This window comes from Plectropomus leopardus, chromosome 9 (genome assembly GCF_026936395.1).
Source record: "Plectropomus leopardus strain MGB_pleo_1.0 chromosome 9, ASM2693639v1, whole genome shotgun sequence".
In the NCBI taxonomy this organism is placed as follows: Eukaryota; Metazoa; Chordata; class Actinopteri; order Perciformes; family Serranidae; genus Plectropomus; species Plectropomus leopardus.
This window is the reverse complement of record NC_142184.1, coordinates 15,556,069-15,583,150: the sequence shown is the minus strand read 5'-3', so window position 1 is coordinate 15,583,150 and position 27,082 is coordinate 15,556,069. Positions and strand designations below refer to the sequence as shown.

Below are 27,082 nucleotides of genomic sequence, written 5' to 3'. Positions count from 1 at the left end.
AAAGCCCAGAAAAATAATCTAAAAAAAAAGTCATATCCCAGTCACCCACCTCCTCTGATAAATAAAGCACAGTCCCTTTTGTTGACCTGATTGCATAATAAGGTGGTTAAAATAACAGAGACACCTTGATGCTTTTTCTACTGTGTTGCATTGTTTGGGTTATTGCATCATAGGTTTCATAATGATATATATTTCTTTTTTTACATACAATTATGGGTTTAGTCAAACTGTAAAATAAAGCAATATCTTTTTTCAACATTCACTAAAACTGGAGTGTCTGGTGGAAATACGCAGCTCATAAACATGATGAAACAGCTGTTATCATTAATAACATTTGTTTTCTTTGTATTTCAGTTGTTGGAGGCACCTGAATGCCTCTTTACCAAACCTTTTCTATGATGTCTGCAGAGCTCAGACGCTGCTGGTTTATTGCTTAATTTTACACAAACACATTTTATTGCCAGCTGCATTTATTGCAAGCTACGGTTATTACTGTGAGGCTGCTGTGGAGCTGCAACAACTGTAGTGCTGCCTGGTTTGATATCCTGTGCAAAGCAATACATGCAAAAGACAAACACACGTTATAATGTGCCACTTTATTAGAAAAGTAAAAACTCACTTTAATATTTTATGAAGGTTAATATAAAACATTACAATCTTTTGCATATCTGCACTGTCACACTATATTTTTTTATTATATTCATTATTTTTAAACTAAACCCTGTGCTTTAATAACATACAACATTGGCTACAGCTTTCACAGCAGTATTGGCCCATAATTATATCTGAGGACAATTAACAAACAGCATCTGTATCTGCATGGAAAGCATGAAACATTTTGCATCCACAAAGTACAATGTGTCTGTGATAACCATCTCTTTTTTAAACAAATATACTGTATACTGTATGTTACATTGGAACAACATCAGAACAGCGGCAGAGTATTTACATCATCATACTGTTTTTGTGCAATGAACATCTGTCTCCATCAGTGTTAACAGTGTTCAACGGAATATATCAGATCAGTGCTTTCTCTCAGGATAAAGAAAATGTGACACATAAAGTGACTGCCAGAGAAAAAGGATCAAGTGTGATAGCGATTTCCAGCCAGCATTGTCTAACGGAGGCCTCGACAGAGCATGTTAAGCGTCTCAGCTGTTAGCCATTTCTCATATCAGACAGTAGTTGAGCCGTTGGTGCATTGTTGATATCAGACTGGGATTGGCCTGACCCACTGACCCCCCCACTTTGACCCCCTCCTCCTTCCCTTATATCACTCCCTGAGTCCCTCAGAGCTGGACATCAAAGGCCCCTCCCCTGCAAAGTGAGGGAGAGAGGTGAAGCAGAGAAAAGAGAGGTCTGTAACGGTTATTGGAGGTTGAACACAGCTGGGGGAGGGAGTGTTTGCAAGGGCTGACAAAGTGGAAGCAAAATGTGCTTCATCCCCAAAACTGGAAACGCACATGGCTTGATGTTGCAGTGTGTGTGTGTGCCTGATGGTGTGTGTGTGTGTGTGTGTGTGCATGCACGCAAACACGCATCAGAGGGGGGGAGGGTCCTTTGGGTCTGTGTCCATTTGCAGTGATCCTCAGCATTACACTAGCTGCTCTTCTTCTCCTTCCTCACCTCTATCGCTCTTTCTTGCTCCCCCAGAGCGGAGGATAAACAACACTGCTCTAAACTCCCAGTCGCTTCTCTTTATCTTTGTATTTCTCTTCCTCCTCCAAGTCGCTGCTTTGGAAAAAAACGGAATGCTGCTTTGCTTCACATGGCAAAAAAGTACAACATAAAAGATTAACAAACAAGAGACCAATTAAGTACCACAATATTTGTTTTCATCTCCATATATCAAAGCATGCACTTTTTCATCAAGCAGGAAAAAATTGCACCAACAACATAAACATACTGTTTTCATGGCAGTGGCATGAGCTATTTAACCAATGATATTGTCAGTAAAAAACTAAACAGTGCATTAAAATACAGAGTGCATTTGTTTTTACATACTTTCCGACACAGTAGCATTTCTAAATTTAACCTTTCTAAACCCGTCTTCTCTTTGCATGGTTGTCTCACAGTGAGCTCATTCTAATGCAGTTTATGCCCATTTATTAGGCCTCTAATATCGTGTTTTCTCCCTCTGTTCTTTCTTTTTTAATGCTCCCCAAAGCTACATGGGAGAGACATTGTTTATAATGGAGGAGAGCTTGGTGCAGAGGCTGAAGACGAGGGTGGGGAGAGGGTGAGGGGCAACCTTCCAAGGGACACTCGCTGGTAATTTTCATGCCCAGCTCTTCATTTTTCTTGGAGTCTGAGCCCTCTGTTGCTATTTCAACCACCAGACTTAAGTCTGCCGAGCTGTGGGGAGCTCTCTGGATTTCACTCGAGACCAGAGAGCGAATCAGAACTGTGCTCAGAAACACTCTTTACAGCAAGTTAATGCGCAATTAAGCCGAACGCCCCTGCGGCTGTCCAGTGCAAATTATAATGGTCATAAAAATCAGATGTTAACAGTGCTCGAAGGATATGATATATTAACTGCTTAGGATAAAGCATCCTGTGTTATTTTGGAGACTGTTTCGCTTCCTTATTTTTGAATATATTCTTCTCTCATTTATCCTGGTGATACAGCGGTTCTGCATTGTGAAATTTGTCACCCATATCACTCTGGGGAAATTCTTGCACAACCCACTCCATGCCCCTGACCTGATCGCTTTACCCCGAATGACTCTGCCAAGTATGTGTGTGTCTGTGTGGGGGTGTGATGGGGTGTGTCATCATGCCTTTGGCTGCAGTTGTTTGTCAAATCTGACCGTGGATTGTTGATTTAGGGTTACATTTTTTAGCAAAACTCACTTTTTATAGTTATCACGAAGGCTGTTGTTGATAATTGCTAATAATATGTTTAGGGCACATTGATGGCAATATGTGAAATCAGGAATATAACCTTCGCTTCTGTATTAAAGCAGGCCAACAAATAACAGGCCTATGTTTGAACAAAGCACCACAATGCTGTCTGCCAGGCAACAGGCCGGTGCGCACAGAGAACCTGTTTGAGATGTTTGCTCAGGGAGAGCTAAGCACCGCAAATCTCTGTGACATCCATCTGCTTATATTACATAAGTCCCCCCAAGATGAGGCATATGTGTGTGTGTGTGTGTGTGTGTGTGTGTGTGTGTGTGTGTGTGGGTGACAATAGCTATCAGTGTGCCTCATACTCCCAATATACCGACAATATTCCTTGCTACTTCTGTCTTTTTTCAGGTGTGTGTTTGCACAATGCATGCACATTATTTTTTAAATATACATATATATATATATATATATATATATATATATATATATATGTGTGTGTGTGTGTGTGTGTGTGTGTGTGTGTGTGTGTGTGCTGATCTCAGGATGTGAGTTTCACCACATACTCTTTTAAGAGTACGTGTTCATATAAAAATAAAGATATTATGGAAAATGATGCACAAACAGGTGGGTATGGTCAGTGACACAGCAGGTTGAAGATGTATATTCCAGTTTCTTATCTTTTTTTTTTTTTTGTTAAAACATATTTGGTCCATATTTGGGCTGGACTAGGCTTAGGCTGGTTCTGAAGTACAGACCAATCAAGGGAAGTCTGAACCTGGATTAAGACCCTGTTTGTACCTGATGTATTCTCAAAATGGATCCTTATGTTGTTTGTCTATAGAGGGCCTTGTATCTATGTACAGCAACCTGTCGGCCGGTGAACAGGGGGGTCCCTTTCATGACTTCATACCAGTGGGCCCCTCCAGCCAGCTACAAGCCGGTGACGTACATCTCCATCCCGTCATTGAAGGTGAAGATGGTGGTGGTGCTGGAGCTGTTGCCCCCTTGTTTCACATCGCTGATGGTCTCATAGAAGTTTTCCCCACCAGGCAGGCCTCTAGCAGGCAGGGCGGTGGGTCCTGAGCCCTGAGGTGGCACTGGTGCCGCAGGTTGCTGCGGCGTCTGCTTCCTCCTCTTCAGAGTGGCAGAACCCCCGGCTGTGCTGTTATTGGTTCCCGCCTGCTCCCGTTTCCGGTGGCTGTCGATCGTGGCGTACGCAGGGTCAGACTCGGCCGTTGAACACGCAGACCAGGATCTGTCTCCTACGGGCTCATAGCAGGGCTCCTCCTGGGAACGCGCCTGGCCCTGAACTCCTCGGCCTCGGCCCCGGGAACCTCCGCCGAAGGAACGTGGGAGGGTCTTTGATCCATTGTTTTCCATGGGAGGTTTCTTCTTTTGGGTTTTACACACGATGGAGTAGGTGTCTGCAATCTGAGAAGACACAAGAAGCAGAGTATGGTGTCAGTTAATGACACTGAACTACAGTACAGCTATATCCTACAGCCTATGGGTGGCAGCTCCTGAAATAGAAGGAGACTGCTTCACTCACGCCCTTGTTTCTATAAGTGAATGTCTGTTGCCACTACTGATACATTGCCTGCACATGCTGTACTCGGATTTAAATTAACAGTCATCGTATCAAATGTTTCCCACCTTTAAGTCTCAACCAAGCTATGAATACAGGCAGCATCCCTATTTCCATGTGTGTATTTCTGTCTGCAGTGATTCCAGACATTAAAGTACAATATGTGAACATGAGATCAAACATACAATGCTGCTAATTTGGTGTGCGCAAATGAATGTGTGAGCATGGATTGTGAGGGTGTGTGTGCAGTAGTTTGTGCCTGTGTTGACAGAGTTCGCTGTGTGCTGTAAGCTGACCTATTTTGACAGGGTAGGATAAGACAGAGTAAACTGTGTTATCAGTCAGTTGAGGTCTAGGCAGAGTGACAGAGTTAGCTGTGCAGTGGATGAACCTGTTAAAATTTCACCACAACTGCTTTGGCAACAGAACAGCAGGGTATGGTGTGAAAGATCTGGATGACAGCCAACTCACTGAAAAAAAAAACTGCTCACTTGTCTTCAGAGATGGACTTTGCTTATATCTCATTTGCTCTGAATGAGACATACGTACATGTTTTTGCGACTTAATCTGCAAGTGCATGAGTCTGTAAATGCATACTGTGCTGTACCTGCATTTGTGTTTACAGTGAGGTATGTACGATATGACTCACAACTGAAAGGCATGTGTGAGGTGTTGCTGGGAATTTGGATAAACCAGCACTTTGACCTCTGGCATTTCTGTGTCAAAATTCCACAAGTGGAGCACAAGAGCAAAGGATTGTGGGACATGGTAATGTTTACCTTCTATGTTCACACCCAGACCAGCAGCTCTGCTCTAGTGGCCCTGTGAAACACTGGCTATGCAAACTCTATCCCACACACACTCACAGATTAGCCTTGTTTTTGTTCCACTCCCAAAAAACTGAAACCAGAGAGCGCAGAGACAATAGCCAAGGGTTTTTTTCTGTGCGCTTACCCTGCATTCACTTTTATGGTACCTTTACATTATATGTCTTAAATAAGAGAAAATCAGTTAAGGTGGTTATATTGCAGGATTTAAGAGCAAAACACTGTGACTTTAACTGCGCATATGTCTCTCTCTCTCTTCTCTCTTTCCCCCTGTGTCTGAGAGTCCTCAAGTGACACACATACCCTGCCCCCACAAATCTCTTGTGTGACCTTTTTGGATAAACAAAGACCCTGGCGTATGCTACAAGTGTGTGCACACAATGTGCAGTGTGTGTGTGTGTGTGTGTGTGTGTGTGTGTGTGTGTGTGTGTGTGTGTGTGTGTGTGTGTGTGTGTGTGTGTGTGTGTGTGTGTGTGCATTTGTGCACACCAAATTTGCAGCTCTGTGCAGCAGAGGAAGGAAGTCACAAGATGATGGGGATTTCAAAACTGGGCTGCAGCTGTTGAGGAAGCCTGTGCATTGTGTGTTTTCTTTTCTCCTCCCCTCTGCCTGCGCTCCTTTCTGTTATGTCTCTTCTGATACTGCTTTAGCTCTCCGCTCACATTGACTCTTCGAGAAGTCACATTTAATTTCAGCATACATTGATTATCCGTGGAAACACAATGGTATGCATGAGTGATGCATCTGTATGTGATCAACTTTATGAAAAGCAAATATGACACTTGTTTCCAAATGGTCTGCTAGCAGTCGATCTTCATCTGGTGAGACATGCTTTGTGCAATGTGATTGGCTAGGGAAGGCAGCGCCTCCTAATAGCCACGAAGGGAGTGGAGCAGAAGGAGAGAGCACCAGAGGAGAGGAGGAGATTTAGGTGGGAGTGGAAACTCAACACCTTTTGACGGCTGCAACTGACAAACTCCAGAGGATACAAAGTATATGGGCATGTTAGGGCAACAACAAACTCACAAATGGAAAAACACTATGACTAAGGGAGAGGAAAAGTTTGGAACAGAAAAGAAAAAAAAAACTGAAAAGAAAGTTTGAAAGAAAGAAAGAGAAATTGAGAGAGAGAATTCAGAGTGCATTCAAGGCCAGCTGCTTTGTGTACCAGTCTAATTTGCAGAGGAGGAGTTTTAAACTCATGAGCCAAACAGCGGGGACTTAACCCCTTAATCTCCACATACAGTATCCAAAGTCTTTGGCTCAACACTGGCTTAGACAAGAAACTTAGCAAGAGATTAAAACTGCAGCTTTACTTTACTCCTACATTGCCCCCTAACCCCCATCCACCTTTTAAGGAATAAAGTCACCCAAAATGCTAAAAGTTTTGTCAAAAGTTTTCTGTACAAATTGCAAAAATATTATAAAGGAAAAAAATGCCTTCCAAACCCATTTTCTTAAAAAAAAAATAGAAAAGCAGTAAAAGGCAACACATTCTTTAAAAGATAACGTGGGTTTGTAAGGCATGGTTTGCTTGTCACAACATTGTCACACGTCATCAGCTACAGAAAATAAATTCACCTTTAAATTACATTAATGTATTTTAATTTATTACACACAACACATTATTATGTTTTTTTTTCAAAACTTTCAATGATTTTTACCAATATCAAGACTTTTCCAGGCCTGGAAAATGTAACTTTGGAAATTCCATGATTTTTCAAGGTTGTCATGATTTTGGGAACCCTGAAGCAAACTCACTAATAGGAAAAAAGACTCCCCTGAGCTGATGATAATGATAATAAAAAGGGACGCTGAGCCAAACAAAGACTAATAATAGACAGTGATCTTTTTTGGGGACACACCTCCATCCACTCAGATTAACTTCCCCCAGCCCCCGGGGCATGCCCAAAGTTCCCCAACTGCTTGTCACTCTCAGGATGTTAAACTGTGTCCAGCGGAGAGTGACGAGTGGGGGGCTGATAGTGGAGTAGTGGGGGTTGTAAACAGATGTGGTGGGGTCTGTGACATGATTTCTGAGTGCAGACTTCCCTCTCACACTACCAGACAGACTCCACCATACATCTATTCATTTGTAGGTCAGTTTGTAGCCTGCATCCCAGTCAGGGCTCATCACATTCTGCCTGCGTGGGCTGACGAGGCAAGACGGCTAACCTTTACCAAACACCTCTATTAATTGTCAGCAGGTGATGCTGATGCCGTCTGGTGAGCTGTGTGACGGAGACAAATAGATGAGTGGGGGGCTGGGAGATTGGGGTCAGGGTTCAGGCAGGGGGGTTGGGGATGCTGGGTCCATGTAACGCAACCTCTGGCTGAAAGCAGAAACCTGGTATGACAGGCAGGTCACAGGGCAGCGATGTTATGACGGCGCACCCAATCAGATGGGCGCCCCGATCAGTAAACACAGCAGTCACAAATCAGAGACCTGTCTGTCTGCCTGTAGTCTCACACACACACACACACACACACACACACACACACACACACACACACACACACGTATACTACCTCCTTTGCAGTTGGGGGAGACGGATGCCCCTGTATGCTGTCTCCGCGGATTGGAGGTGGATGCAAGGTGATGATGTCATCTTCTTCTGGAGGCTTCCAGATGTACTGCTCCCCGTTTCCCATGAACACCGCCTCCTAATAAATAACATCAATTGAAGAGCAAGTATTGCAATTATTATGTGGAAGTCACAAGTAAATCACACAATGAAGCAGGACTGGCAAGTTTGAAAACATGTTTTTACACGTATGAAAAGTCGTGTTGCATTGTGTCTGACTGTGTGTGTGTATTCTTTTTAATTGGTGCACAGTGACCCTGTCGCACAGCATGAGCAAATTGTGCAGAAAAAGAGCAAGAATTTGTTTTGCAGGTCAGAGGTCATGATTTCATGGAGGGATAACACACTTGCACTGTGGGATTAATGCGGACTGCTTTTATCAAATTTGGTCAGCACTGCTGTGATCAAAATTACTGACTAAACACAGTTATGGTCATAAAAGTGTCAGTTCTAAAGCTGTTTTAGGATAGATAGCTCTATTTCTACAATATCTCAACATGTTAAATGATCTGGCTTTTCACTCCGTTTTGCTCTCGGCAGGGAGCTTTCCTGTCAAGATCCAAATAAACGAATCAGCAAGTGGCACTGTGGTCAAAAAGAGAGTGGGCAGTGGAAATGATCCTCTCAGCTGGCACCACTTCCTAACTGGACTCAAATGCAACAGATATCTTATTACATTTACTTTGTTGCCACAGCCTTAATGCTACCGTTGCTATGAAAATGAATTCTGTATCTTTTTAAAAATAACTGCACTTAAAGACACAGTTTACCCCAAATCAAAAATACATATTTGTTCCTCTTACCTGTGGTGCTATTTATCAATCTAGATTGTTTTGGTCTGAATTGGAGACGTATGCCTTCTCTCCAATAATATAATGGAACTAGATGGCAATCAGCTTGTGGTGCTTGTGTGCCAAAAAATACATTTGAAAAAAATCACAGCAATGTCTCTTTCAAGATAATCCACCAACCATATCACTGATAGCAATGATCACTGATAAATAGCACTCCATGTAGGAGAAAAAGCATGCATTTTTTTAATTTAGGGTGAAATGACCCTTTAAAGAATTAAAAAATGTTAAAATTACTAGATGGCTTATACTATGGAAGTGTCATTGAATGCCTGCTCAGTTGCTGAATTTTCCAGAAGAATTAATCAGTCCCTCCTTGGTCTGTGACTAACTTTCCCACAAAGTTTTAAGCAAATCTATTCAGTGAAATATATTCTAATGACAGACATATCCACTAACAAATGCAGCAGAAACATAACCACCATTTAACTTTGCTGGTAAAGGTCATTTTAATAAATACTCCTCAAAATGTGCTTTTTATTAAGTTTTGTATTGTATTTGCATTTTCTTTCATCTTAGTTTTATCACTGCTGGTGATCCTATTTTAAAATAGACTTCATAATGAAACAATAACCAAACATGTACCACTGGTGATTCAAACCAATTAAAAAACAATTAGAAAGAATGTAGTGGTGCGTGCACATGCGACCCAGGATGATTAAACTTTTATAAGCTCCTCCTGTGCAGTGAGAGTGAGTAATAGAAGCCGGGGCAGAGTAAATGGCTTCAATATGTGAACATTATTTATCCCCACACTGGCTGCTGGCTACCTGTTAGGCCATTTCTAGATAGACTTGCTGATAGATTCAATGGGAACACACATACACACACACACACACACACACACACACACACACACACACAGGCAGCTTGGCAGCCAGCCAAGCTCTTACATAATCCATCCTTCCACTCTTTACGCTGGCCACTCTAATACCGTGCTGCGCAGCACACTGCAAGAAGGCAAATGGCCTGAGGAAACACACACAAACATTCACATACACTCACACCCACTCGCAAAAACACACACACACACACACACACACACACACACACTATCGAGGATTTACAAAGAAAAGATTGAAAGTGCAGGTCAACAACTGGCATGACTTCCACAGCCAAGAGAAAATGTTTTAAACAACAACATAAACCTTTTAAAATCATTCAAGAAAAAAACAAGGTCACCTGTTTTATGCTCCGTCAAACACACACACACACACACACACACACACACACACACACACACACACACACACACACACACACACACTCATGTACATACATGGAAAATGGATATGTGTGCCAGCAAACCCACAGGAAAGGTTGATCACCATCCGATCATTGTCCCCGTATTTCCCTCTCAGAACTGCCCTAATCTGTGGCCATGACTGTTTATAATCACATCCCAGCTGGCACATACAACTCTTACTATGTGATATGAACATAAAAATCTAAGACATAATCTTAAAAAACGTGTGTTAATTCTGGATTTTTTTAATCAAATTAAAAATATTCTTATTAGTACACTGACTATTGATGATAAAATATAAATGTGCGATAAAATCCAACAAGAAGACATCGAGAGACAAGAAATATCAACCCGAGTCTGAATATAAAGAGCGTTTTGTTTGTGGACAGTGCCCTCTAGTGGTGCTCAGACAGACTCACAGTTTGGAAAAGTGGCTGGTTGGCTGGTACAGTACATAAAGCTTGATTCAGAACATATTGATCCAATGATTGCTGTACCTTTGGGAAGGAGTGCAGGTGGAACGGCTCCAGGGCTTTCCGCGGAAACTCCTGACTGCGATGGAGCGGAGGAGGAGCTGTAGAGGGTGAATCACTCACACTCGATTGGCTGTCTGACTGGCTGTCGGCCCCGTTATTTTCCTTCCTGTTTGTCTTGTCGACCTTGATGTTTTTAGTCACCAGTGAAAACATTGGAGAGACATTTTCAGTCAAAGAATACAGTAAAAAGTCCACATAATCAAGTTAATGTGGACTTCTCATGCATGTCAGAGAAGTGAATTTAACAGATTTGCAGGACATTATAAGTTGATATTTGCTGACTTTTTTCACCTCTATATTTCAACTAAAAGCAAATAGGATGTGCTGCAGGTTATAGTGCAATGTTGATGAATTTTAATAGTTTTCTTTGGTGACAGACAAGCTTGAATGTGAGCTTTTTTTAAGGTTTGGCAAACAGTGACCATCTCTATTACACCTTCAACACGGTGTACAGCATCCCAACTTTATTACAAAGCTTCGTTGAATACTTGATTCTAATTGTGTAATTATGACAATTTGCAAACAGTTATTCCTGAATAGCAGACTGCTGCTATGAATGATGGGCTGTTACTATAGACACATCTCTGATCATAGATGCTTGGCAGCAGCAATAAAATCCTTTTTAAATCAATAAAATATTTTCTAAAGAAAATTAAACACCCCATGTTTTTAATTTTGCTTTAAATTTGGGTTAATTTTACTAATCTTCTTGTTAAAGTGTATGCTGTATTATAACCACATTGTTTTTGTTTATCTTCTCTCAGTTATTATTGCATTTTTTTTCTTCTTTTTTTGTTGTTATCATTTAATTTTCATCCGATCTTGTCTTATCAAGCACAGGCTATATTTTGTGTAGAATTGAAATCTTTTATTAAGCAGCCATGTCATAAGCAGCATAATGTACAATGAGCAGGTCATTATTAGAAAAAAAAAAAACAAGATTCAATACCTGCATCATTCAGGTTTAATTGTGCAATAATGACCTGCTCACTGTACATTATCCCCAACCTAACTATTCCTCTAAAGTCATGCTGTTGTGTGGCCTCTTGTTACCACCCTTTACCACTGAAAAACTCTGTTGCAATTCTCTGTTTTTATCCAAAACTGATGGTATTAGTCAGAGCCCACTGCCTTTCTTCAGACTGATTAACATCACACAAACACCTACTTTAGCAACTTTAGATATCATCACATAACATGAGAGATAAACACCAACCGTCACGCCGACACACCTGCTAAACAAATTCTATCGAATTTAGTCACACAGCTTTCAGAAATGACAAAAAACTAGGTGAACTATCAAAGTCACTATAGTTTTGTACATAGTTTTGTTTTTTTCAATTTAGTTAGTTTTGGTTAGTTCCCAGGGTTTGCTTATTACAGATTAGTTTTTATTTTTTGAAAATGTTCAGTTTAGTTTTCAGTAGTTTCAGTATTAGTTTTTTTAAAATTATAATATGTTGGGTTATTTGTCAGGGGCAAGATTCAAGAAGTTCACAATATGTATCACACAAAAACACATCACTTTGTGAAGGCCATTGACTCACAGTCATGTGGATATCCCAGTCTCAATAAACATATGCACCAATGCCTCCTTGTGATTGTTGTGTTGACAAACTTGACCAAATTGGCCAAGTCTAAAACTAAAGACATTTCTGTAAAGTTTAATTTTAGTTTAGTTATTTTTGTAAGTACACCATATTGTTTTAGTTAGTTTTCATTGTTTTTATTTATTGAGTCTAGTTTTCATGATTTTTTTTCAGTTAACTAAAATGTTTTTTTCCACATTTAGTTTTAGGTTTTAGTTTAGTTTCAGTTAAGTATAATAATCTTGGTTTTCTGGTATTCTTTTTTAGACCATGCCATGTGACAACACACCTGTAGAATACAGTGACATGTCTGTTTTTGTTAAAGCCCACGTTGGACTTCTTGTCAAACATGCTACAGTATCATTGCAGTGTACATGAAATAAAACTAGTCATTTCACAGAATAAATACGAGGAGCAATACCTCTTTCATCCTAATAACTGATAGAAATGTAAACACACTGTGATTGGTAGAAAGATGCATGCCCCCCCTTCAAATGCTCTCTGAAAAGACAACAGTTAAAAATGCAAAGAAAATTATTGCAGACCCCTCTCATATCCAGTTTTCAGAATACAAACTACTTCCAACTGGTAGATGTTGTAGGATCTCTTTTAAATACAGGAGGATATACATGAATAGGTATAAAAACTATTTTATCCCTTTAGCAGCAAATTTCCTAAACTCAGGAAATAAGGAGGGTGTAAAATTAGAGGCAGTCTTCATGTCTGTAATATACACTGTTTTGCACTATGTTTGTGTTTTTATGTCAGTCTTAACGTTAAAGAAACATTTCCCTAGAGACAAATACAGTAATCTTTAATTTGAAACACTGTTACCTTTCTGAACTTCCGTATGGAGGCATACTCCGCTGCAGTTGGATCTTGGATGGCCAGGGAGTTTACAGAAGACAGAGGGGACCTGTTGACCCCGCTCGCACCATTACCTCTCCCTGCCATCGGCCCGTTAATGGCGCCATTCCCTCTGCCGTTCCCTCGGCCGTTCCCTCTGCCACCCTGTGAGACAAAAAGACAAAGAAACATTATTGTCTTTGTATATCCAGACATGTCAGTTTCAAACAAATTACTGTCATGATGCAAAGGACCACAAACAAGGCACAGCTGGCTGATATACACAAGATGATGATTCATGCCATTTACAAGAAAACAAGGAATAACTGTTATAGCTGTCTCACTAAAATACTGCTGCTATCACTTTCATTTTCTGCAGGCAGCACAGGCTAACATGTGTGGAGAATTTTCTGTCTCATAAATGTGAATCACTGTGTGAGGCCAGTCCCATGAGGTGTCTCACATTAAAATCATAATTTAAGCTCACAGTTTCAGATGTGTGTATATCTACGTACATTCCCGTTTCCGTTCCCATTGCGAGCTCCGTTGGCCTGAGCTGGGGGGCTCTGTGCAGCTCTGACTGTAGCTGGGGTGTTGTTTGATGTGGGTGGCGGGGCAGAGGGTACTTTGGGGCCTGCGTCACCCTCTCGAACACCTACGCTTTCATACAAGCCGTCATCCAGGCAGTGGGTGGGAGTGGGGTTGTTCCGTATGCCCACCTCGGTGTAAGTGTGGTCTCTAGCCTCCCCTCCTCCTCCTCCAGCTCCACCTCCTCCACCTCCCCCATCTCCTCCTGTCTCCCCTCCTCCCCCCTGGCCTGATCCCTGGGGACTGGTGGGGATCTGGGGAAGCTGGCGCCCATGGGAGGGCCTCAGGTCTGTCTGGGAGCGCCGGCTGTGGAGAAGCAGGAGGTCCATACTGGCTGGACGGCTCTTGCTAACAGCTGCACCGAGAAGAGGAGGAGGAAGAGGAAGGAGAGAAAGAAAGCGGTGGAGAGGGCAGGATTGAAATAGTGAAACAGCTCAGGGTTGTATATCATACACAAACTCATCACTTACAGTTTCCATTGCAGGGAAAGCGATTGATTTCATGCAGCCTGGTGTCAGATTTGCTCATGGAGTTCAGTTTTGGGTGTCGAAGGGTACCCTGCTGTCACACACACACACACACACAAACGTGTTACAACAAGGCATAAAACATGTGCATCTGTATATAGAAGAGGGAGAAAGGACATGTGGAGGAGAGCAGAGGGAGATGGAGACGAGAGAGAGAGGGAATAAAATGAAAGCATGTCTCACCATATTTACAGATGTCCCTTTCTCTCCGGCTGGGGGGTGCTTGCTCTTGCTTTTTCTGACACAACATCAAAGTGAGGAAGGTCATCAGGAGCCGGTGGACAGAGAGAGAACATATACACACTCAGAGCAGATAGATACTATCAGCATCCGACTCTGGTTAGGGCATGAAAGTCCTTGGTTAAGAGCAAGAGCCGAGTCGAACAATGAGTGCAGCATGACTCAGGATTTTGCCGAAGCGGAGAATGTCCTTCACTGAGAAACTTTTGTGCTTCTTCTTTTTTTTTTAATCTTTTCATGATAAGACCAAACAAACTCACATTATTATTGTGTTGTTTCCTCCATGCTATTTCCCTTTGCCATTTTACTTGATTATCCTCTGGTATTAGTTGCAATAGTGATGCATTTTAAAAGAAAACATCTCAGTGTGGATTTAGTCGTGTGCAACAAATGTATCCAGAGTTGTGGAGCCCTGGAGGCGGCTGTAGCTATAGGAAACCGTTGATATGGTGAAAGAGTGACGAGATGAACTAAGATGACTAAAGCTCCTGGGTGCAGGTGTGAATTTGAGAATTGTTCTACCACCCCCATCCACTTTCTCTCACTTTGGAGGTTGAGAATCTGCATCACACATAATGTTAGATATTTACTTGTGCTAAAATAGCATTTCTGCTTTGCAAACGTGCAGGAATGTTGAAAATATATCTGAATCATTGATTATCATTCATTCTGATAACATGTTTGTGGCATTGTTTGTATTTACTGGTTGTGCCTATTTGCACCTTACCGCTATTTTGTTATATTTTGTCCTTTACTAATAGCTAGTTCTATATTTTCTATGCTACTGCAAGTTATTTTTTTCATTTTCCACCCTAAATTAGCTAATTTTATATAGTTTTTATATTTTGCACCTTATTGTTAGCTAATTTTTATATTTTGCACCTAACTGAGCAAGTTCTTGCATATTGCACCTTACCTTTATCTTGTTTATATTTACTGTCATATTTGATATATATTTTGTTTGTTATTGTTATATGTTGCTCTCTACTTTGCTATTTTTAGTCATTGTATATCAGCACTCTTTTAACTTTGTAATGAAACCACTGCACAGCAATTTCCCTCTGGAAATCTTATTATATCTTATCTTACCTCTCTTATATGATCTAATCTGAATGTATGAAAGAGTCAGGGTCAGTTGTGTGACAGATCTATGTCACTGGGGCTAGCTATTGTCTCCTCTAGTGAGCTGGAACTCAATCCCATTCGCACAAACATATGGCCATCATACCCAGAGGGGACCGTGATAAGGTGAGGACAGCTCCCCCTGGAGATGTTCATGATAACACGGCACAGGAGGGTGATTAAGGTAAAAATGACATGAAGGGATGAAAACGTGTACAGAATGGCAACAATTATTTTTGCGAGTTTAAACTACTATCTTACAACATCTCTACTGTAATACTCTGATGCTAAAAGCACCAATGCAGGAGGGGTCTTTCTTAAATCAATAGCAGGAAATTGACGGACTGTCTTTTCAGGGATCTATGGTTTGTGTACGTGACAAAGTGAGTTTGAACTGGTCTGCAACTCCAACATCCATCAGAGGGCATATATTCTTTAGCTCTTAGTGTGGTTTTATTTCCATGACATGAGCTGGTTTGACATTTCTCTACATCCTTATCTGTGTATCCCATGGCAACAAAGCCACAGTGCAGCCTCTGATTGGTCCCTGAGGGTTCTGCAAATAAATAAAAAAAGAACCATAGTCTGTTCTATTGCTCTTGCCTGGCTCAAAGTCTGATCCTCTTTAAACCGCGGGGTGTTCCATTGCTTTTGCCTGCTGAGGAGTCTGTTTAAGAGGGGTGACGTGAGGCTGCTCTGACTCTGGCCTGTCTCCTCAGTGTCCTGTAAACATCATTTCATCTGATCTGACACTCGCAGCCATTAACATTCATTACTGCCACTCCGCTCAGAGCGGGGGATAAAAGAGACGGGGAGGACGGATGGAGGGAAGAGAAAGAAGGGAGGAGAAGAGTTCAGAAGAAGTAGAGGCACATAAAAGAAGGAGTGGATGATGAGAGTGATCTGGGAGGGCAAGGAGAGCTGGCAGCTGAGATGATAAAACTCTGGCTGTTCTCTTTTTTTACTCCAGTCTGTCCTCTATTTTTTTCTCTCACATTTCAACTCATGTGACCGTCCTCTTACCTTTGGCAGCCAACGCAGACGAGGACAATAAGGATGGTGACCACAAAGGCAGACGCCGCCGCGATGGCTCCCAGGAGCAGCAAGTTTTGGTAGGTAGGGTTAGGGTTTGTCTCTTCACTTTCATCCATGACACCCACTCCCTCTCGCTTAACTCACTCTTTACCACACGAGCTCAAACTCTGCCACACAGACCGTCTGCTCAGGAAAACCTGCAAAAATAAAGGGCAGAGGAAGACAGACAAGAAAAAGATACAACATATGAGTGACATGAGAGATAAGAAATGAAGAAATGCTGCAGAGAGCGAGGTAAGAAATGGTGTGTGCGTGCTTGCTTTGCCTCTGGCTTTTTGTCACTGTCTCTTTTTGACATATCAGTTTCTATTTTTGACTCACTAGCAGAATAATGCACAGAAAATAGAACACCTTACAAGGCAGCCAGAATGAGCATGCCAAAAAAGGTTTCATCACACTCTTTCTTTTTGTTGTTAAAAAAAGATCAAATGATACCGTAACATTCATTTGACTAGCCAGAGAGACTCTTGTGTTAGTTTTACAGGAAAAACCAGCCGTTGCTCCCCAGAGTAGTGTCTCACTGTCGGCAGGGCCAGATCCACCGCTGCTACACTTCATTTCCTGGCAGAGTGCTGTCTTATTTTTTTCCTCCAATCAACAGTGGCTCACTACAAGATTTTCAATGTTTTAAACAGTGGTTTATCTTGTAGGGAGCGTTGTACTACAAACAAGCACTTTCACCCCAAATACTTATATGTCTCTGACACACAGGGGCAAACATTTGCATGCTGTTTCCACACTATGGGATTAGTTTAGATAGATTTGTGTGCTTGTGCTCAGAGAGCACTATATTTGTTAGAGGTAGTTTGGTAGTTTGGGGAAATAAGCTTAATTGCGTACTTTCTGAAAATGAGAACTCAGACACCAACTTCATGTGTGCACACAGCTGGAGTCAGGAGTCTGGCCTAGTATAAGGAAAGCCCGGGGAACTAGAGAGCCTGGCTCTGTCCAAAGCCAAAAAAACAAAACAAAATAGACTACTACTGATACATCTTAAGTGTCTTATTTACATGGTATATCTTTATTTTAGAGTGGATAATCGATTGGTTAATCTGATCAGAGCTGCTCAGAGCTGATCAGATCTGATAGATGGATGAGAGGAGCAGCAGCTGCAGAGGTGAGTAAATGCAAACTTTCAGACCCAGCACATTCAATGATTAGGTTTCACTTTTACTGCGTTGGGCATTCTGCTACTTCGGGCGTGCCCAGAATACGCTCTGCGCTCTGAAAGTGTGGTGAAATGAATAACCCAACAGTATATGTATTACAACAGTGCTCCTGAAGACGATCCAGCTTAGTTTGAGAGGTTTTAGAAACCCTCAGAGACATGTTTTCTGGCTTGAAATTAAATTTCCACCTTTCGTATTCTGGGGTTTTTAATTAGTTATCTGTGTGGTTTAAGGGGTTTTAAAAAGGATGACAATCCCTTAAGATGTACTAAATAGTATTACAGCTGCTTTAAAAGTTTGCTGAACTTTGTGTTTACAAACATAGTTTGTTGCCATTTCACATCTAGTTCAATTACACAATAATTTCCACAATTGAACAACGAGGAGTTAACAGAGAACGGGTCGGTCCGGGCATCAACGGGAAAATACTATTAGTTTAAAAAATATTCAAATGTACAAAATAACGTGACAGGTAACTACATTTTAATCTACCAAGGAGGATTAGAGCCATATTGGAAAAAAAGAATTGAATAAGTATTAATTGAGAAAAAAGTAATAACATTGCAAGATTAAACTCATAAATTTACAAGAAAAAAAGTCACAATATTACGAGATTAAACTCATAAATTTACTAGGGAAAATTCATAATACTACGAGATTAAGCATGTCAATTAACAAGAAAAAAGTAATGGTATAATGAGATTAAACTTGTCATGTTTGAGGAAAAGAAAAGTCACAGATTAAAGCCAAACAGTTATGCACAGTCATCCTGATCTCCCTCCTCCTTAGGTGAAGTGGTAGCCGAGGGGTTTAGTCACAGGATGTTAAACTGGGATTTTGGGATTCAAGTCCCATGTTTTATTTTTTTAAGTTATATTTTTAAGTTGTTAGTCCAGGGCTTTATGTTATTGTACATAAAACGTTACAGTGTAACTAAAAGACCTGTTCTTAACTATGTATTTCTGCATTTCCAGGACAACCAACTGGTGGTCAGTAACAGTAGATCATAGAAAAACATTTATTTTATTTCCTCTCTGTAGATGCAAGAACTCACCAAACGTACCCTGCATACTGTGGTCAGAACACGCAGACTTTAACATCTGAAAGGGAGAAAAGGCTGCCTCAACATTAACTGTCTGTGAGGCAGCTACTGTTCAGTACAGGTGTGAGGACAGCAGTGTTACCTCAGGTGTCCTTCGGTTACGTTTATGCACCTTACAACATTGAGTCACATGCACACTGATTCCACTGGTACTCCATGTTTTGGTTGATTCCAATGGTGTTCTTAATTGACTTGCTTTTGTTGAATATATGACTTGTTTAATCGTAGTGGTATTGGCAGTACATATAAATATTTTAGCAAGTGGTGGAAAAACTACTTAGATCTTTTACTTAATTAAAAGTGGCAATATCACTCTGTATAAATACTGTTGCAAGTAAAAGTCCTGCATTGAAAATGTAACTTAAGTAAAAGTTTCAGCATTAAGTGTCCATTCACAAGAGCATTAAGTGTCCATTCACAAGCTGTATTCATCCTGACTACTAAAGTCTAAAAAAAATTGAAAAAGTACAGACCATGGCTGAACTCAAACCCCAAAACCAGCATGAAGGTCTCATACATTAACCATTCATCTATCTTATCTGATGGAGTAAAACTTTTCCTTGTTGCGTTTTATAGCGTTACCAACTTTCCAGTTTTTATCTATGACTTTGTCTCATAATGTTATGAGTTTTATCAGGTAATAATATGACTTTGGCTATGACTATGACATTCTGCAGCAAAGTTTAACCACTGGTACAGTCATACCAGTAGTAAAAGAAGCAAGATTGATAATCGCAATTAAAAAAAAAAACCAAAAAACTCTTTTTGAAGTTACAGTTAGACGTGAGGTCTCCTGTAGGCTGGATCTCGGGACTAAAAAGAAAGATTAGATCAATAAACATCTTTTTAAGTTTTGCAAGCTTATCCAAAAAGTGACAAGATGACCCTAAGGCTGCACTCTAACATCAGTGACACAACACTGTGATGTAGGACGTAGGACAGCAACCTCGGGTGAAATACCAAGTTTTTAGGGAGTCCCCTGAAGTAACACCTGGCATTGTGTAAACATGAAGTAATCTCAACATAAAACCTAATTTGTAGACTACAATCTGTTTCAATTTAAAAACAAATATCCACTAAGAAAACATCTATGTTATAAATAGGCTAAAATTTAACTTAAAAAGAGCTGGTGCAAACAGCTCCGTGAGAATCGCGTCCAAAATGTCACTTGAACAGAGAACATGTTCAGGTTGTGGTAAAAGTATGTCCCCACTGTGGGACTAATAAAGGATTATCTTATCTTACAATTACTGATTTATTGGCACAAGACATTTGGAATTAGGAACAGTTGTCAATACCTGCACTCACAGCCCTACACATTGCCCAGCACACACATGCATACACTTACACACGCCGTACATTCCTTTATGAAAAGAGACAATGGCAGCAATGTGGTTTACGTATTAGATTAGACAGAAAGCAGAACGTCAGGGACCCAAATGACAAAGCAAGCAGTGAGCAGAAGGAGGTCATGGCAAGCTACTGTATATATATTATGTGTGTGTGTGTGTGTGCGTGTGTGCGTGTGTGTGTGTGTGTGAGAGAGAGAGAGAGAGAGAGAGAGATTTTGGAATATACCACCACAGGATCTGGCTCTGGCTTTCTGTTTCTTGGAGATAAAACTGCATCTTTTTTTCCCTCCATGTCCTCTTTTCTTGGTCCCTCTCCCTCTCTCTTCCTCCAGATCTCCTCTCCTACTCTCTCTCTTTCTCTGTCTGTCTGCCTGACCCTGCAGATATGTGAGGCGATGCACAGCGAATGAATTAGCAGAGCAGAGGCCTCAGACAGCCCTTTATGGAATAGACAGACAGGCAGGCAGGCAGACGGAGAGCAACGCCGTGGAGAGAGGACAAAACGAGAAGGAGACAGGGTGAATGAAAGGGAAGGGTGAGAGAGAGAGGGTGATGAGACACAGGAGCAAATGAGTGGGATGAAAGGACAGACAGGTGGGAGAAGATGCAAGAAACCGGGGGAAGACGGAGAAAAAGGGGAGCACGCTAGAATCATGAAGGAGGAACGAGGAGGGGAGGGTGTGATAAACAGTGGGGGAGGGAAGAGAGAAAAGCGAGTGATGAGACGAAAGAAGATGAAGACAGTGAGAGAAATAGCGGGGAAGCCTGGGAGAATGTGTGATGAGCACAGGGAGGGCGTGGGGGGGGCTGAGAGAGAGAGGGAGAGGGAGAAAAAAAAAAGGAGGCGGCGATGAGAAGGAGGTCATCAGCGGTCTGTTTCTGCCTGCATTTTGTCAGCCCCCTTCTGAAATATTCAGAGGAGAAACACATACAAGAGCTGCATTTCTGAACCACCAACGAACACAATGAAGGATGGGAGCACATGTCTAGAGGCATACTTAACAGTATGTGAAGCTCACAAGTGGTGAACAAGACTCTGGAGGAGGAGAGGCAGTTCGTGCACGATGCACAACGCCCCTGCAGCACGCTCGACAGTGACACACAGTTAGGGTGCAAGAGTGTTTATTCCAGCATCTGTCTTCGTTTCAGAAACATCACGAGTAAAATGACAATGACAATAACAGCATATTGAGAGTAATGACGGTGACGGTGATAGCCCCGTCGATGCCTGCTGCTGCTGGTTGTGATTATAATAAAGATGTCTGTGATGATGATGTAGGGTGCAGCTACTAATACAGACGGTAACGATGGGCGATAATGAGGTCAAACTGGGAGCTGCGAAGACGCGTCAAGGGGCGGATGCAAGCAGCAGATCTGGCAGAGCAGCAGGCAGGATGCAGCGGTGCAGCGCAACCACAGGGTGGAAGGTTTCCTCTGTGTCTCTGAGATCACACACGGCACAGAACAAAAACACACGCACGCCAGCATGAAAACGCCACACTGTTGCAAATCTAGCTGCGATCTTTGGATTGCACAATGAAAAGTGAAGGCAAAAGACGGTTTAACCCTCAGATGTATAACTGAGATTCCAACAGACTCTGCAGCCTCTTTATTATGCAATATCTGCTCAACAAAAGCTAATTGTAGTTTCTACTCCCAGTTATGCTTAAAATAGACTGTTGAAAAGAAAATCAGCTCAATTTTCATGTGCCCTAAAAACAGTTTTGGAGACAATTAGAGGTTTATATCCTTAATTTTAAGCTCTCGGCTTAGACAGACCCCATTTCATTTTAGTGTTTTGTGCCTACACTGGTAGAAAGGATTTACGCATGTTTACATCTATGCAGTGTTTCACTTTTTATTCTGATCTATTGGTCAATTAGTCTTTCAGCAGAGCATACATGTTTGCTGGTTTTCTTTGAGGTCTGTCAGACCTCATCACATGTCAATTAAATCCCCGCAAAAATGTTTTTTTTTTTCTAACAAGATTTAACAGACCCTGATATTATAATATTATAATATAAAGAATACATATTGCAGTGTTTTTAATGTGTCATCTGTTAAACTCTTTGCAATAGAAATGGTCCGTCAGTGCCTACATTTGTATTTTTGCTTATTGTGATGTCATCTCTTGAAGTATATTCAAATGCCTCATCACCCTGAAATTTGCACAGCCTAAGTTAAAACATTATGTAAGTCAATAAATCACAATGACTGACGAAAGTATTGGAATCATTTCATTAAAAAATGATTTAAAAAATGACTTTTCTCATGACTTTTACAAGGTAAAAACATAAAACATATTGATCCAAATGACTTTTAAATGTAGAAACATAAACTAATATTTTTTAACACTCTATAAGTTATCTTAACTATGTAAATTATTTAGTTTTTGAGATATGCTCACTTTTACAAGCAGAGTGCAAAGGCGTTGTGATGGATTCATCATTCATGCCTCTGGCTTCACCGCACGTTTTTTCACCTCAGGGAACGTAGAGCAATGACGTCATCACAAGGGCATGGTGTGATGACACGGAGGACAGAAAACCTTAGCCTTCTGCTGCAAAAAGATTGAATTTTCTTGCTGTTACGGTTTTTACTTTAGATCTGTTTAATTAGGTACTCAAATTTGTAATAAATTACCAAGAGATGTGTGAATGGTGCTTTTGACTGAAAATATCCTAAAAGTGGGACATTTTTTAGGTTTAAAAATAACCTGATTTTAGTTACATCTCAGGGAAGACACTTACATTTTAAATTAAATCATGAGTTGTTATAAATTGTTAATGCTTGATGTAATCATGCGATGTCTGTTCAGCTTTCTGTGTAAGGCAGTTTTTACTGAAAGAGCAGAATGCAACTGAACAGACCTGACTTCAGTAACAACAGAGCTAAATGCTAGAGGAAGCATAAACTGGGCAGCATTTGGGAGGCTGAGTGTATATAAAGCATATTAAGGTTAACCTCAGCATTTCTTTGTTGATTCCCTACAGTCATCTAAAATTAAAGAAATCCGTGCAGCTGTAGAAAGAGAATTTTTCAGAATATCAAGTTCCCAGTTGTTACTTCACTGAAGCATATGGAAATAAAAAACATATTAGTATTGATCGATGCCCTCTTTCAGATTGACTGAAAGAGGGAGACATTTCAATAAGCTTAAATTCCTCTGTGTAAAGATGAGTTATGAGATTCGCTTGAAATAACATGTAACAGCAAAGTGTAATAAAATATGTCGACTCACGGACCCACATCAGACAGTATACATACGCTGTACTACTGACATTGTTCACCCTTAATTGTTTGCTCCCTTACTTAACTTTTTTTTACCCCATTACAGTTGTTTCCAATATTACGACCACCAATGCAGAGCTTGCATGATGCATATTAGGGCTGTAATTAAGTATTTTCATTGTTGGTCAATCTGTTGATTATTTTCTCCATTAAATGATTAGCTGTTTGGTCTATAAAATGACAGGAAATGTTGAAAAATTGTTGATCAGTGTTTTGCAAAACCCCAAGGTGACAAAATGTCTTGTTTTGTCCACAACCAAAATATTTTTGCTTTACTGTCATAGAGGAGAAAAGAAAACAGAAAACTTGTACTTTAAAAAAAAAAAATTGATAATGACTCAAAATAATTGATTAATTATTAAATTGGTTGGTCATTAATTTAATGGTTGACAACTAATCAATTGATAATTGCAGCTCTAATGCATACTTTTTTATTCAGTATGACCTAAACTTTCTGAGGATAATATTTTCCAGGGTTTCCCACATATAGTATTCATTCATTTGTGGTAACTTGTCACAATTATCTGTCTCCACATGTTGATTTTCTATTTTTGGAGCTGGATTGTCATTAGGAGCACTGTTGGAGTACACACACCGTTGGATTATTCATTTCACCACACTCAGAGCGCAGAGCGCACTCTGGGCACAGACGAAGTAGCAGAACGTCCGACACAGTAAAAGTGTAACCTAATCATTGAATGTGCTGGGTCTGAAAGTTTGCATTTATTCGCCCCTGCAGCTGCTGTTCCTCTCATCCATCTATCAGATCTGACGAGCTTTGGTCAGATTAACCGATCAATTATCCACTCTAAAATAAAGATAAATCATATAAATAAGACACTTTAGAGGTATCAGTAGTAGTCTATTTTGTTAAATACAAATATTCACTCTGCAACTCAAACTACACAAAGTACTGCTGAGGAAAAAGATCTCACGAAGAGTTCTACCTGTATTGTTTTTACAGACCCACAACAATGTCAAGATTTAGAGAGGGGACACAGAATTATACAGATTCTAATTCTGTGGGAAACACAGATTATCCCCATTCACTGTCAAGCATTGGCTCATAAGTCAAAAGATGCTCCTGCAACTGAGAACCTTAATTGGCCTGATAATCATCATGTTTTTAAGTTTTCTTTATTATCAGAAAAATCCAGTTACGGCTATCTGTAAATCCATTGGCACATTGCAAACAATATCAGCCAAACGCTTTAATCCCATGGCAAAATTATACTGTCTCTTAAAATCTCCCAAAGCCCCCAAATGATGGAAACTGTAGTTCCAAAGCTTAGGCTACAATTACACCCCAAATCAAGGTAAGACAATAATAATAGAAGCAATAAAACCTATTAATTTTTCACATTACTTACATAACCCACAGGCCTTGGTCAAAACAATTTTAAATGGAACTACTAACTAACTTTCAACTTGAGAAAAAGTTGACAGTGAGGTATTGGTTTGTGAAAGACACTCTGTTGTTTGTCTCAGCCTTGAGCAGCCACAAATGAACTTCTATTCATTTTTATTAGGTAGCGGCAGCTTTTTTAGAGATGAATATCTCAAAACCTCAGTACATAAAAGTAAAACTACCTGCATCATGGTTACATAGCAGGTCAAAAATGTTTTTTGGGGATTTGAATGAATGTGTGACACCTTTTCAATTTGTGTTGTAACTACATAGAAAGGTCAATGTATTAGAGATCCACCAAAATGTAAATCTTTTTATTTGAACTTTATTCATGGTATTTCATTCATGGTTCAAGGGTTTTCTTGAACTTCTAGAGAAGTAAGCTTTGTATTTTCTCAGCTCTAATGTGGTTGTATACATGAAAAACAGTGTTTTCAGGTGTCACTGCAGTAGAGTCTGACATTTACCCAAAACATATGAATGAAACTAAAACTGTTACAGAAGTAGTGTGTACAATTTAGGGAGATTTAGTGGTGACTAGCAGTAAGGACTGCAGATTGAAATCAGCTCAAACTTCTGCCAATTAGAATTCCTTCAGTTTTCACCACTCAAGAGGTTTTAACCGGGAGCCGAATTATCCGTAGATGTCTCCATTAAAACCAGTGAAAACATGGAACAAATCATTATTTCTTCTATGCTGTTCAGCACATTGCAGACAGGCCGTTTGCCCATGAGCCTGCTAATGTGTGCTCACCTTATTTCAAATTGAGACGTACAGGACGTTTTCATCATTAACAAAATTTTCCAGAGGTCTTTTCCTCTCCAAAACAAACAAACTACGTAATTTACACCGGTAAAAAAGCTGAATAAAGCAATTTCAGTGTCCAGGCCATTAGTCTAGCACCTGCTCACCTGTTTTCTCTGATAACTTAAGATCCAGACATGCAGGAGGTTTCTACTGGGACCACACTATCCGCAGAGGTCTTTTCCCTTTTCCTCATCTACATTTGTAAAAACTTGCATTTTTTTTAATGCTGTCTGCAGCAGGTGCCTCTGACTACATTGGCCAACTAGAAAAATATATACTAGCAAAAATGTGAATGGCCCTATCTAGAGCCAGTGTTTGGTTTGTCTGTTCTCGGCCGTAGAAACATGGCAGTGCAACATGGCTGACTCTGTGAATAAGGACTCGCTCCCTAGGTTGATATAAATGGCTTATTCTAAGGTAACAATAACACGACAATTCTTTGTTTCAGGTGATTATACACAATAAAAAACATACTTATTATATTATACTCCATTTCTGCCAATATATATCACCCTAAGTACCACATACTGGAGCTTTAAATGACCCTTATGACCTTGTGCTCAAACCTAAAAAAAGTAAACTTCTTAAAATCTTGGGTGGTCACTGTCTCTTGCATCTCCCACCCAAAGTTGCCTGCACTCATCACATAAGATTTCCTCCAAAAAGCCCTCTTTTTCTCTGTCCACACTGGATTAACAAAGCCAGCATCCATGCAATTTTCCTAATTGTAGCTAGAGATTCACAAGGCCGATATGTTCCCGTCATGTTCCTGAGCGCAGCTTTCAGTCTCTGTCATCACATTAGGACAAATCCAACTAAGTGATTATTATCAAGGGCAACAATAGAGTAAACGTCCGATATACGAAGATTGCTGCATATGAATGTGTGTGTGTGCGTGTGTGTGTGTGTGTGTGTGTGTGTGTGTGTGTGTGTACGCGCCTGTTTGAGAGAGAGTAAAACACTACTCTTGCTCTTTGAGATTAACTAAGCACATGCCACTTCATCAGACAAGTCACAGGCTAACAGTCCTTATCAGGCAGTATGAAATATTCTCAGTTGCATCACCTCTGCAGCACCAATAGGATGTCAACCTGTAAAGCAGTTCACCCTCTAAATGCCCCGCCTCTAAATCAATCTATCACGCTATCTGAAGATCAGGCATCCATGCACGCATAATCTGTGATGGACAGAAATAAATGGTGGTGATAGAAAGAAAGAAGGGGTGTGCAGAGGACAACATGTCTTCCAAACATTGCCAGGCAAGTTCATCAGAGGCACGGACTACAGCACATTACATCTGAGAGGAGAGACGAGAAATCACATCATGTCCATGGCAATCTCTGGCCCCGCGGGACACCGCTGCACTGTGCATAACAACATGGAGTGATGGGGAGACGGAGAAGAAAGAAGGCAGAGAGATGGAGGCAGAGAGACAGTGGGAGGAGGAGGGGGGCAGCTTAAC

At 40.7% G+C, this 27,082-nt stretch overlaps 1 protein-coding gene and 1 long non-coding RNA gene across 3 annotated transcripts in view; one reads left to right on the top strand and one right to left on the bottom strand.

The window, feature by feature from the left end:
* Positions 1–577: 577 nt before the first annotated feature.
* LOC121946457 (uncharacterized) overlaps positions 578–27,082 on the bottom strand; it is a 51,834-nt gene continuing 25,329 nt past the window's right edge. The window contains exons 3-10 of one of the 2 annotated variants that reach the window (XM_088082065.1): positions 16,419–16,627; positions 14,217–14,271; positions 13,977–14,067; positions 13,434–13,861; positions 12,907–13,083; positions 10,445–10,606; positions 7,795–7,929; positions 578–4,284 (exon numbers count right to left, since the gene is read on the bottom strand). In XM_088082065.1, the coding sequence (XP_087938191.1) occupies positions 3,784–4,284; positions 7,795–7,929; positions 10,445–10,606; positions 12,907–13,083; positions 13,434–13,861; positions 13,977–14,067; positions 14,217–14,271; positions 16,419–16,546 (1,677 nt within the window). In that variant the 5' untranslated portion in view covers positions 16,547–16,627 and the 3' untranslated portion in view covers positions 578–3,783. The remainder of the gene's footprint in view (positions 4,285–7,794; positions 7,930–10,444; positions 10,607–12,906; positions 13,084–13,433; positions 13,862–13,976; positions 14,068–14,216; positions 14,272–16,418; positions 16,628–27,082) is intronic. The other variant, XM_088082066.1, reaches the window with a different exon arrangement.
* Positions 16,587–22,330, top strand: LOC148188708 (uncharacterized). Its single transcript, XR_015777476.1, has 3 exons — positions 16,587–16,724; positions 17,521–17,607; positions 20,446–22,330. It is a non-coding gene; the product is annotated as an uncharacterized LOC148188708 (long non-coding RNA).